The 13,286-nt window shown below is 49.3% G+C and overlaps 1 protein-coding gene across 2 annotated transcripts in view; it reads left to right on the forward strand.

The window, feature by feature from the left end:
* The window catches only part of LOC138958529 (WD repeat and FYVE domain-containing protein 3-like), a 98,783-nt gene that overhangs the window by 26,185 nt on the left and 59,312 nt on the right, over positions 1 to 13,286 (forward strand). For both annotated transcript variants that reach the window (XM_070329723.1, XM_070329724.1), the window contains exons 26-31: positions 6,928 to 7,118; positions 8,508 to 8,660; positions 9,558 to 9,631; positions 9,977 to 10,138; positions 11,220 to 11,383; positions 11,736 to 11,841. In XM_070329723.1, coding sequence (XP_070185824.1) covers positions 6,928 to 7,118; positions 8,508 to 8,660; positions 9,558 to 9,631; positions 9,977 to 10,138; positions 11,220 to 11,383; positions 11,736 to 11,841 — 850 coding nt within the window. The remainder of the gene's footprint in view (positions 1 to 6,927; positions 7,119 to 8,507; positions 8,661 to 9,557; positions 9,632 to 9,976; positions 10,139 to 11,219; positions 11,384 to 11,735; positions 11,842 to 13,286) is intronic.

The following is a 13,286-nucleotide window of genomic DNA, read 5'->3' on the forward strand; positions in this document are numbered from 1 at the left end:
TCCTCTGAACTCCCTCGCTGGGTCGTCTGCTGCTGTTTTGACAGTAGTTTCGGCCTCCTGGGGGGGGAGATCGGAGGAGATGACGGGGTCTCTGAATTCCCTCCCCGCTGGGGTTGGGATGCGAATTGACCCCGTTCAGGGCGGTCCTGTGGGGGCAGGGGTTTCAGGCTTCGTGCCTACGACCACTGCTACTACGGTTCCCTCTGACGTCCGTGTGACTGGTGGCTGTCCCTCTTGAAACGCTCCGGCCGACTAGTTACTGGACGTGGAGGTGTTCGACAGAACGTGGTACTTCTGTCGAATGGTCAGGGCGACGGGAACATTGTTTCTGTTGCTCAGACCGACACCTCCGACCGGACCGTCTTGACCCCACGCCATTCCTTAGCGTCTGGTGTTCGGGTGACGGATGGTCCGGACCAAGGGTCCGGAACGTTCCAGGCTTACGGGTCGGGATCGAACCGGACCCACGGTTCCCGACTGGACTTGACCTCCGGGTTTGGTCCGGACGGGACCCATGGTACGGGACCGTACCGGACCTTAGGGTCCGGTGCGGGACAGTACCTCTGGCCCTTGCCGGACCCCCCGGACCTACGGGTCCGGATGGTACGGTACGGGACCAGTGTTTCGGTCGGGACCGGACCACCCGACCACCTCTGTTGGTCTGGGTGGTCTGGCACCGAACCGGAACACACCGGACCTACGGGTCCGGAGGGTACGGTACCGGACCAGTGGTCCGGTCGGGACCGGACCACTCGACCACCTCTGTTGGTCCGGGTGGTCTGGCACCGAACCGGACCATGCCGGACCTACGGGTCCGGATGGTACGGTATGTCCACGTCCGGACCGAGCCACCCGAACACTTCTGTGGGTACGGATGGTTCGGTACCGAACGGGACCTCCGGATGGTGCGGGACCGGACCGAATCTACGGGTTCGGATGGTCCGGTACCGGACCACCCGACCACCTCTGTTGGTCCGGATGGTCTGTCACCGAACCGGACCATACCGGACCACCGGACCTACGGGTCCGGATGGTACGGTAGGTCCACGTCCGGACCGAACACTTCAGTGGGTACGGATGGTTCGGTGCCGTACGGGACCTCCGGATGGTATGGGACAGGACCGGAACACCGGACCACCCTACCGGATCGGTCCGGACCACCCGACCACCTCTGTTGGTCCGGATGGTCTGGCACCGAACCGGACCTACGGGTCCGGATGGTACGGTATGTCCACGTCCGGACCGAGCCACCCGAACACTTCTGTGGGTACGGGTGGTTCGGTGCCGAGCGGGACCTCCGGATGGTGCGGGACCGGACCGGACCTACGGGTCCGGATGGTCCGGTGCTGGACCGGTGGTCCGGTCCGGACCGGACCACCCGACCACCTCTGTTGGTCCGGGTGGTCTGGCACCGAACCGGACCATACCGGACTTACGGGTCCGGATGGTACGGTGTGTCCACGTCCGGACCGAGCCACCCGAACACTTCTGTGGGTACGGATGGTTCGGTACCGAACGGGACCTCCGGATGGTACGGGACCGGACCGGAACACCGGACCGGAACACCGGACCACCCTACCGGACCGGTCCGGACCACCCGACCACCTCTGTTGGTCCGGATGGTCTGGCACCGAACCGGACCTACGGGTCCGGATGGTACGGTACGTACGTCCACGCCCGGACCGAACCACCCGAACACTTCTGTGCGTACGGATGGTTCGGTGCCGAACAGGACCTCCGGATGGTACCGGACCTACGGGTCCGGACCTACGGGTCCGGATGGTCCGGTGCGGGACCACCCGACCACCTCTGTTGGTCTGGATGGTCTGGCACCGAACCGGACCACCGGACCTACGGGTCCGGATGGTACGGTATGTCCACGTCCGGACCTAACCACCCGAACACTTCTGTGGGTACGATGGTTCGGTGCTGAACGGGACCTCCGGATGGTACGGCACCGGACCGGACCACCCTACCGGACCGGATCGGCACCCCCGACCGGACCGGACCATTTCTTTTCTGATCAGACCCCATGGGTTCCTGTTCAGTCTATAAATGGCGGGGGTTCGTTGGCTGGGCTGACCCAACAGTCGCAGGGTTGTTGTTTTTCTCCCCCTTCGGCTGCTGGAGACGTTTCGTCTTTGGGGCAGGGGTCTTCGCGGCCTCTTGCTTCTGTGGGCGTTTCTTCACAGCCTGCTTCATCGCTTTCGGCTCTTCCCCCTCAAGCTCCCTACACTCCTGCTTTTGAGGAGTTGTCGGGAAGTGAAGAGGAGAGTGAGTCGGAGGACGATAGGGAGGAGGATCAGGGTCGCCCTGAGGTTAACACTGAACCTCTACCCTTGCCGGTTTCTGATGGAACTTCCGAAGCTATGCTTCGTACTTTCCAACAGTACATGACAGACATCACGCGGCGTCTTGACGTCACGGATGCCTCTCTTAAGCGTCTGTCGTCTAGTGTTGACACACAGGACGTGGACCCGGGGTCTGAGGACGAGAGGCAGGAGGCTCGTCCTCGCACAGCTAGAAGGACGTTTGAACAGTTTCAGGACGTCCTTCCCTGAGACGCCCTCTCGTCCTTTGAGTCCGCTTCGGCCCGGGCGCGGGAGGCTCACGCCGCGTCTGCCGGCGGCTCGTTTTATGAACGATCCGGCCGCCGGCAATTCGCGTTCCACCCTAGTCTAAGTGCCACGGTGGAAGCGGCAGCACATCGCCTGAGGAGTACAGATTCACGTGCAAACGCGACCTATGTTCCTCGGGAGGACGCGGGTTCAGTGCCATGCTTTCCTTCGGGAGGCGCACCTCCACTGTTTCCTCGTGTCCAATCTGTTTCGTCCCTCCCTTTTCCCTTTGACTCTCGAACTCTCCCTTTCCAGACTTCGAGTGTTTAGGGTGGGACTGACGGTGATGTGTTCGTTGGGGAGGTGCCTTCGGTCAAGAAGGTGGAACTGAGCTCTGCTTCGTTCCACAATCTTGAGGCCACCGTTTCTTCCACAGTCGAGGCCCAATCACAGGCCTTGACATGGATGAGCACGCTGTCCACACTGTTGGACCCTCCCAATCGGGCAGAGTCCGATTCCACTCAGGTCCTTGACACGGTTCGAGTGGATCGGGCTTTGCATGCCGTGCGATCGTGCGTGACGTCTGCGGCAGAATTGGCCATTGGAACACGGGTCCACTTTATTGGCCCTGTTCCGTGATCATTTTCTGCCTACTTCTATAGTGCCTCCGGATATGAGGAAGAGTCTGAGGAACACGTTTCCTCAGCCTTCTTCCCTCTTTCATCCGGACACTGTTCGTTCTGTGGTGGAGTCCACACGCCAGAGGAACACTGATTCTCTGATGGTTGGCCTCGCTGCTTCGGCGACGGCGGCGGGGAGTAAGAGAAGTGCTACAGTCACCTCCAGCTCCCAGCCTCAGAAGAAGAAGAAGAAGCCAGTTTCACTGCCTCCTTCTTCCTCCTCTTAGGCGCCTGTTGCGTTCCCAAGCAAGACGAAGGGTGCTCAGACAGGTAAGGGGAAGCAGCACCACCAGGGGGGGTGGTCGCAAGCCTGCGCCTGCCCGCCAGCAGAATTTTCAGTGAGTCCCGGCCCTACGTTGACGCCCCCTCAAGTTGCCCCTCTTTCGTCCGGCGGTTTCCTTTTTTCGGGCCCGCGGCATGTGGGGCAGACTGGTCTCCAACCAGTTTTTCTTGAGGGTGGTGTGGTCGGGGTTTTCTCTACCGCTGTCGTCACAACCTCCATTGTCCGCTCTACCTTGGACGTTCCCCCCTCCTCGAGAGCCTGCCAGATGGCAGGCTCTTCAGGACGAGGTGAACTCGTTGGTCGAGAAGAAGGCGGTCTACCCCCTTTCTCAGCCTTCTCTGGGGTTCTGCTCCCGCCTGTTCACCGTCCCCAAAAAGGACGGCCGGTTCAGGCCGGTGTTGGACCTCTCCACCTTGAACTTGTACCTTCACAGGTGCAAGTTCAAGATGGAAACCCCTTCGTCGGTCCGGTTGGCCATCCGGCCAAACGATTGGGCCATGTCTGGGACCTCCAGGATGCTTACTTCCACATCCTGGTGGCCCTGGGGTACCGACATCTGCTCTGGTTCGTTTGGGAGGGCACGGTGTTCGAGTTTCGGGCCCTCCCATTCGGCCTGTCCTTGGCCCCTCTGATTTTCAACGGGGACAACAACACCACATGCTTAGCTTACCTTCGCCACCAGGGGGGCACCAATTCTCGGTCCCTCTCCCTGTTGGCGGAGGAGATTCTGCTCTGGTGCCAGACCAATCAGGTCCGGATGTCAGTCCAGTTCGTTCCGGGGAAACTGAACGCCCTGGCCGACATTCTCAGTCGGGGCGATCAGGTTCTCTCCACAGAATGGACCATCGCTCACAACGTTCTACAGCGTCTGTGGGCAAGGTGGGACCGTCCTCTGATCGATCTGTTCGTATCTCGATTCAGCGCTCGGCTTCCCAGGTACGTCAGCCCCTTCCGAGACATGAATGCGTTCCACTTGGACGCATTCACTCTCTTGTGGAGGCTCCTCGATGCTTACGCCTATCCCCCGACATCTCTGATTCCGAGGGTGCTGGCAAAATATCTGCAGGAACGACCAAGACTGATTTTGGTCGCGCCTTACTGGCCAACAGCTCCGTGGTTTCCAGATCTTCGCGGTCTCACCCACGTAGACCCTCTACCTCTGGATCTGGACGGGGGAGGTCTGCTCCAGCCTCGATCATGCCTCCCTCATCCACGTCCAGAGAGTCTGTGCTTGACCGCATGGCTCTTGTGCGCTCCAAACTGCTTGCACTAGGATTGCACAAGAGTTCAGTAGAGTTTTCCTTGAACGCTAAGAGGCGATCAACTAATCAGCTCTACGACTTACGCTGGAGAGCTTGGGCCACCTTCGCCTTGTCCAAGGGGATAAAGCCGCTTTATCCCTCAACACAGGACTTGGCCAACTTCCTGGTGGAAGTGTATCAAAAGAAGAGTCTTTCTTCTAAGACTCTTCTTGGATACAGATCTGCCATCGCTTCCACGATTGCGGCCGCTACTGGTCGCAGAACTGAACACTTGATCAGGTCCTCCCTCATCGCTAATGTCCTTTCGGGTATTAGCAATGCAGCGGTGTCTAAACCTCTGGTTTCATTTCCCAAGGGGGATGTCTTTCTGGTCCTCAAACTCCTGCGTAGCAATGAGTTTGAACCCCTGGCAGGCATCAGTATCAAGTTGCTGATTTTTAAGACTAATTGTTCCTCATCGCTTTAGCCACTTGCCGTAGACTCAGTGGTATTCAAGCTTTGAGTGGCCTGGACTTTGACATTGAGTTCACCACACAGCAGTGGTTGCTAGCATGGTCACGTCAGTCTAAGGTATGTTTCTTGGGTATATTTTCTTTTACGGTAGTACTGTTCGAAAATTGCCTGGGTATCTTAATCCTTGGATTTAAGTGATTTTGATTAAGGAGTTTAATACTCTACATATCACCCTCACACCACTCTGGTATTCTGTGCAAGAATAGTACTGTCGAGGTAAGTGTTATATTGACTGTAAGGCTTCTTTTTAAGCCTACTGTCTATATGATACTTACCGAGACAGTACTATTAGAGTTTCCCTCCCGCCTCCCCTCTTGATATGTTATGGGCTTTTTGAGGGTCTGCAGCTCATAAAGAAAGAGGACGCGCCACCTACATCCTGTAAGGGGGAAGCACTCGGACAGTGCTTGGGATCCACGGTGGCGCATGGTTATGGGAGATAATTGTACCCACTCAGCGTTTTGTCCAATTTTTTCGGCCTATAATAGATAATGTGCAAGAATAGTACTGTCTCGGTAAGTATCATATAGACAGTAGGCTTAAAAAGAAGCCTTACAGTGAATACAGGGAGTAAGCTTGGGCTAATGTTTGATGAAGGATGTGAGAGGGAGCTGTGTGTGTGTGTGTGTGTGTGTGTGTGTGTGTGTGTGTGTGTGTGTGTGTGTGTGTGATTTTGTGTGTATGTGTGTGATTGTATGTGTGTGTGTGAGTGTATGTGTGTGATTGTGTGTGTGTGATTGTGTGTGTGTGTGCGTGTCTGTGTGTGATTGTGTGTGTGTGTGATTGTGTGTGTGTGTGAGTGTCTGTGTGTGATTGTGTGTGTGTGTGTGAGTGTCTGTGTGTGATTGTGTGTGTGTGTGTGAGTGTCTGTGTGTGATTGTGTGTGTGTGCGAGTGTCTGTGTGTGATTGTGTGTGTGTGTGTCTGTGTGTGAATGTGTGTGTGTGTGAGTGTCTGTGTGTGTGTGTGTGTGTGTGTGTGTGTGTGTGTGATTTTGTGTGTATGTGTGTGATTGTATGTGTGTGTGTGAGTGTATGTGTGTGATTGTGTGTGTGTGTGTGTGTCTGTGTGTGATTGTGTGTGTGTGAGTGTCTGTGTGTGATTGTGTGTGTGTGTGTGTCTGTGTGTGATTGTGTGTGTGTGTGTGAGTGTCTGTGTGTGATTGTGTGTGTGTGTGTGAGTGTCTGTGTGTGATTGTGTGTGTGTGCGAGTGTCTGTGTGTGATTGTGTGTGTGTGTGTCTGTGTGTGATTGTGTGTGTGTGTGAGTGTCTGTGTGTGATTGTGTGTGTGTGTGAGTGTCTGTGTGTGATTGTGTGTGTGTGTGAGTGTGTGTGTGATTGTGTGTGTGTGTGAGTGTCTGTGTGTGATTGTGTGTGTGTGTGAGTGTCTGTGTGTGATTGTGTGTGTGTGTGAGTGTCTGTGTGTGATTGTGTGTGTGTGTGAGTGTCTGTGTGTGATTGTGTGTGAGTGTCTGTGTGTGCGTGCATGTGTGTGAGTGTCTGTGTGTGCGTGCATGTGTGTGAGTGTGTGTGTAGTAGTAGAGAGTAGACCATGGTGTGTTGATTTTGATTTCACCCTTCAAGTACTTGCCCATGTATATGCTTCACATTCAATAAATCTCTGTGTCTCAGGTGTGCGAACGTTTTGCCCCAAGCCTGTGGCCCGCATGTTGGAAAATGTGGGTGGAACTTCCTGCCTCCTGGGTCTCATCGCCATGGCAACAGATGTGGAGGGCTTGTATGCGGCAGTCAAGGCCCTTGTCTGTGTTGTCCGTAGTAACCACGCCTCCATGTGGGACATGGACCGCATCAGGGGGTATCAGGTGAGTTTTACTGAACATGTGTTGCAGTCAAACCCCTCTTTTGAGACCTTGAGCAATCTGAGAAAATGAGATCTTAGTAAGGATCAGGTCTTCAATGGGGGGAAATTTAAAGAGGTAATGAAAAAAAAATATGAGGAAAGAAGGTCTTAAAATGGAGGGGGTCTTAAAAGGGGGTTTCACTGTAGTTGGAATTGCTGTATTGACTCGAATACCAGTAGCAGAGTTGATGTGAACTATTGTGCTAAGAACATGGACATTGCTAGGTTTTATTTTGTACTTTTGCACATCGAATGATAACTAACAATCAAACTATTGTAAAGATTCAGTAACAACGTGTTCAGCAGATCTTGACAGTATGTTTTTTTATTTTTATTCTGCTGAACCATGAAGGTATTGTGAATGGATGTACCCATTTACATATCACAAACAATAAAATAGATAGAAATAAAAACACTGACATGCATAAAGCACTAGATTACTATTTACACATTAACATGCTTCCATTTGAAACTTCGAGGTCGTCATCGTGGATTGACGCCCGGCTTCAATTAGACTTTGGGAGGGCGTCAATCCACGATGAAGACCGAGAAGTTTCAAATGGAAGCATGTTAATGTTATTGTAATTCAATCTGACGACGATCTCTTTCCTGCTTTCATGCGATGGTAAACAGACAGAATTGGTTCTGTTCTGTTCACACACTACTTTCAGTCCACCTACCTGCAAGGGTCAAGTCCCAAGAAATATGTCTCTGTATTCCTATCTTATCACTCGGCTCCTGTTTTGTTTTCTTTCACATACATTTTCCCTTCTTTTTTGACGGGTTTCTGGACAGCAAACTCTAAAACAAATTCTTTTCATCACAAAAGCGATCTTTGGAATTGACTGACGTAGTCCGGAAGAATTCATGCATCAACTTACGTCACGTATTCGACGTCATCACTTCGCATACCTTATGGTCTCGGTATTTCGTTGGCCTTCATATTTCCTACTTGTAAAATGACCCTCAAAGCTAACCGAGACTAGTTGAGGTTGTATCAATGCGCCTCGCCAGCAGGTGGTTAATGGCTTTTTTAGCGAGTGGTTATCGACAATTAATGACCGGTAATTTTTAATGAGTTGGGGCATTCTGACCAATCACAGGATCTGTTTCATTAAAACGCCAACTTGATTGAATTACAATTAATGTTAGAACTAACTTCTTCTTCTTCTTCGTTCATGGGCTGAAACTCCCACACTCACTCATATTTTTGTACAAGTGGATTTTGACGTGTATGACCGTTTTTACTCCGCCATTCAGGCAGCATACGCCAATTTCAAGGGAAGTAGACCTACAAACTATTGTAGATTTGCTATACATATAAGTGTATTCGTTTCACTTTGACGCGCAGCTGCTGGCAATGCTGTACAAGAAGAAGACAAACCTCCTCAACAGCCACATCTTACACCTGACGTTCTCTCTGGTTGGCTCGCTGGATTCTGGCAGAGAGAGTGCCGTCATTCCCAACAAGGTGGCCTTCGATGACTTACTCTGCGACTTGGAGGTACAGTTACACTCTTATCTGTCCAGTGTTTTGTCCCCCCACAAAGCATATTACTCTACCTGTCCCAAATTGGTCCTTTGAGGACGTTAAAACCAACTATCAGTTATACTTTTGATTAAGTTTTCTGCTAAATAACCGCATGCTTCCACTGACTGATCTTGATACCTGTGATATAAGATACTTGTTGTTCTCTCTTGCGTTGAACTGGCTGGTTTTGTTTCTGTGACTAGTATCACTTTCCCTTCTACCCACCCACTAGCCATTTGGCATAGTCTCAAAATAACCCTGTGGAAGTGACGTCACATTGTGACAGAAGAGCGACCGTTTGAGATTCACCCAATGGGACTGTGAACCTCACATGGGGCAATATCGGGTTATTGCCAGCAATTCCCTCTTCTTTTTATCCTTTCAAAATAGGACAGGGATAAATAAATGAATCATCTTTGTTTCTCTTCAGGCCGTTTTCTTGTTTTGTTTCATGTTACTGGGATTTTAGTCTTCACCAAGTTAAAATGATGTGTGTGCTTTGATTGTTTTTATGAGAGAGAGAAATTCAAGTTTTACGCCCTCACGGCAAAGCCATTAGGGGCATGTTCCCGGGTTTTAACCCGACTTTAGATGAGATACACAAGCGTATGCGTGTTTAGGTGGTATCAGCCATCTGCACTTATGGCAGAATGACCGAGGTCTTTTACGTGCCACTGTGGTGACACGGGGGTGGGAGATGGATACCGTCTCTTGCACATAAGGTTGACCTGTGTCCGTCCCGGCCCGGATTCGAACCAGCGACCTTTCGATCACAAGTCCAGTGCTCTAGCACCTGAGCTACCCGGGCCCCCGTTTTTATGAGAGTACAAGGGAACTTCAGGTAACTGATGAATCTACTGCTGGTTCCAGGTGTGGCACAAGGCGCCAGGCGACTTGCAGCGGTCACTGTATGAACACTTCTATGAACTGCTCACCGATTCCAGGTCAGTCATTTTTCGCAGTCAAGCAATTTTATCATCTGACAAGAATATTACAGTATTGAGGTTTGTAGAATAACTGTTGAAAAAAACAAGTGTGCTCTGTTTGCTTTCATAAAACTACATTTTGAGGTCAAATATCCCCATTATTTTAGATTTTTAAGAAAAGAAGAAAATGAGTAACTCATCATGAAAGGATGACAGATCTAAATATGGTAGTATATTCTGACAATGTTGGAGATTAAGTCAGAAAGAAAGCTCTCATGACTAGGTGATACTGAATTACAAAAGTTTGAAGTATAGACTCTCCGTGCCTTTTCCAATGATTAAAACAACTGAAACTATTTTCAGCGAGGCGAAGACCAACTGTGAGCTGATGCGTGACATGGGCCTGGTGAACAAGCTGCTGAACATTCTGCGTGACGTGCAACTGTCCGTGTCAACCACCAACACCATTGCCAGCGTCATCTGCGAGCTTTTCACTGGGGCTCCAGATTCCTATGGCCTCCTGAGGTACTTAGCTTACTGTGTGAATGGTTACTCTGTTGTGTTGGGATGCATCAGAGGAGGTGAAAAGAGACCGACCTCAAGCATTTGGCATTAGGTTGTTTTTTTTACCTTTGACAGCACATGAAAAATGATTCCTATTTAGATGTAAAAATGTAACCACACATGGTAAAAGCTTAGCTTGTTGTGTGGTCCCAATTGTTCCTCATGTACTATATATGCGACCTGATGGTCTTGGAATAAATCTTCTTTATACCAAGCATTTGGCAGTTTCTGTGATGGCATCAAACCGTCCAGTCACACATTTTTTCCCACATTCACCTTTCAGTGGGCAAACACTTAGTGTGTGACTTACCTTCTCAGTGTTGTTTCCATACTCACAGGACAATAGGACAGTTGGACCTGGAGTGAAAATATGTATAGGTTCAAATGTCCTGGCAAAGAACTCAAAACATGTCAAAGCGTTTGACCTACCAGGGATCAGAACAATGCGTCAGATAAAAAAAAGTGTGCGCCAGTTTCCAAGTGTCATAATGGCAGTTGATGCGTAGTGTTGTGGTTTGTTGGAGTGCGCCGTGCGGCCCAACACATACGTCTTCAGCACTCGAGGTTTCTGTCAGGGTTACCTCACCCTTAGCTCATGGCCCAAGGACCTGCCCTGTGAGCACAAGGTTGGTCCATATTAGTCTGGCCTCTACCCTTCGGCCTGTCCAGCTTGGGAAGCCCTGCCAGGAGTTTACACTCCCGCTGGCATAGCTCTTAGGGTCACCGAGACACGCAAACCACCACACCACGTTAAGGAATGGGCCATGTGGTGGGTGTGCGCCAGTGAATGCACACCAAGGCCTAAGAACGACACTGCCTGCAAGTGAGCAAGTGACTTTACGATGACCTTGTGTCAAATGAAGACTTTTCATGTACGGTTTGGTATTGTCTTCTGTGTATATGGATCAAAGTGTAATTTTATAGGAACATTTTCTTAGTTGATCACCGTGTGCTGCATTTGTGAATTCTGTTGTTTAGTTTTTTTATTTAAGCGAAAACTGCCTGGTTTGGTGTTCTCTTTACATGGATTATATTGTTTCAGACTGGGTCACTACCTGGTGTCAACATTGCCGCCTGTGACGTTTGCTGAGCGGTCACTGGATCTTCAGAAAGAAACATCTCCTGAACAGAACAACTCTGACAACGGGGCCACTAGACATGAGGGCATGTTCGGCAGACAATTCAGCGCACAGCAAAGTCTTTCAGGTAATACAACAACAAAAAAGGAAAATTGTGTCTGGAGGAAGCACTGGAAGAGGTGAGGGGATGGGGGACCAAGCAGTCTGACTGAGGGAATTCCACTGGTCATATTGTCATTGCATGATAAAGCGATGATCAGTGAATGGTCCGCTACTGGAAGCAGATGATTTATGGAACGTAACCCTTCGGGAAGTTTTTTTATATGTATTCAGTGTATTCTTTGTCATAGGTTTTGTGGCTGTCATTGTAATTGACGTATATGTTAGTGTGTGTGTCTCAATGATTATGCGTGCATCTATAATCCATCTATTAAAAGAAAAAAAAACTGCGTTTGATAGAGCTTTGCACTTGTTTACAGGAGACAACCCCACGACTCAGTTACACAACGTGCGTGTGCGTAATATCCTTCTGGAAGTGGTCTTGAAGTTGGTCCTGCCCCCTGGCTCACAAAGCCTCAACCAGACGTAAGTCAATATGTAGTGTGTGATATCGGAACTAAGCAAAATCAGCAAGGCGTTTGTAGTTATTTATGCATGTATGCATGTATCAAACATTTGTAGTTATTTATGCATGAATGCGTGTATCCAAAGTGTGTAGTTATTTATGCATTGATGCATGTATTAAAAGATTGTAGTTATTTATGTCTTGATGCATATATCAGACCTGGGAACCCATACGATTTCGCCGTATTTTGTACGCATGATTGTCGAGAATACGATCAGTCAGTACGGTCAGTGGGAAAAAAATACGACGAGAAAAATTCCTAGACTACTTTTCTTCACAAGCCCATCTCGAAGCCGATCCAGTATTTTGGCACATGATTACGTCACTATATTAGCCGCCGGTGAAAAAAATATAATCGGATCGTGTCAATCAATCAAAACAACCAGGCAAACGAAACGAAAGTACGGTATTTGGCGAAATCGACTCCGAGAATAAACAAGTGAAACAAAGAAGAAAAGTGAAAAAGTTTGAAGAAAAATATCACACACACAATTTGTAACCAGCACACACATGTAGTCCCGCCCGGAATAAGCTTTTTTAGGATGATTTACAACTTTTGCGCACATTTCGAGCAGACGAAAACATAACATGGCGGCTCTCGCTCCTCCAACTATCGCGAGACACAAAAAAACGAAATCTCGCACGCGCGAGATCCTGATACATCCGGTGTTTCTCTGTACGCTTGTCACGACAACTTGTTGACAAACGAAGATTCGCGAAAGAAAGAGAAAAGCGCCGAGTCTTGAGTAGAGAGCTAATAAAGTACCGGTAATCGCTAATCGAGCGAAATGAAAATCCGCGGCGACTTCCATTAGGTGAATGCTATTCAAGTTTAGGTAACGTTTTAGCCGCATCTTTTTATAAGCCGGAATGCAATTTTTTTTTAAAAAGTCGCGGCTTGAAGTCTGTTAAATACGGTACAGTTTTTGTCAGTAAAAATTGAAAAAAGCATTTGTTTTAAATGTATAGATAAACTTAATTAACGGTGTGACGGACGCGCATGAGGCATGTTTTAATCATGGATGTGCAAACGCTGTGTGGAGTACGCTCATTTTTCTGAAAATACACACAAGTTTGTTTGAGAATACTCAAAGTGCAAAACAGGGGTTCCCAGGTCTGATATATACAAATTTGTAGTTATTAATGCATTGACACATGAATAAAACAGAAAGTTCAGTTTGCAGCATGTTTAGTTGTACAATGTACTTACAGACAAACCAATACATTCGCTTGAACCTTGATCTACTGATCTTTAAAGTGGAAAACAAGATACACAACAGACAAATAATGATGAAAGGTGATCTTGTAGCTTTAAATGTTGCTTCTTCAAAGATGTCAGGAATCTTCTTCTTCTTCTTCTTCTTTGTTCATGGGCTAAAACTCCTACGTTCACTCATGTTTTTGC

This window comes from Littorina saxatilis, linkage group LG2 (assembly GCF_037325665.1).
Source record: "Littorina saxatilis isolate snail1 linkage group LG2, US_GU_Lsax_2.0, whole genome shotgun sequence".
Taxonomy (NCBI): domain Eukaryota; kingdom Metazoa; phylum Mollusca; class Gastropoda; order Littorinimorpha; family Littorinidae; genus Littorina; species Littorina saxatilis.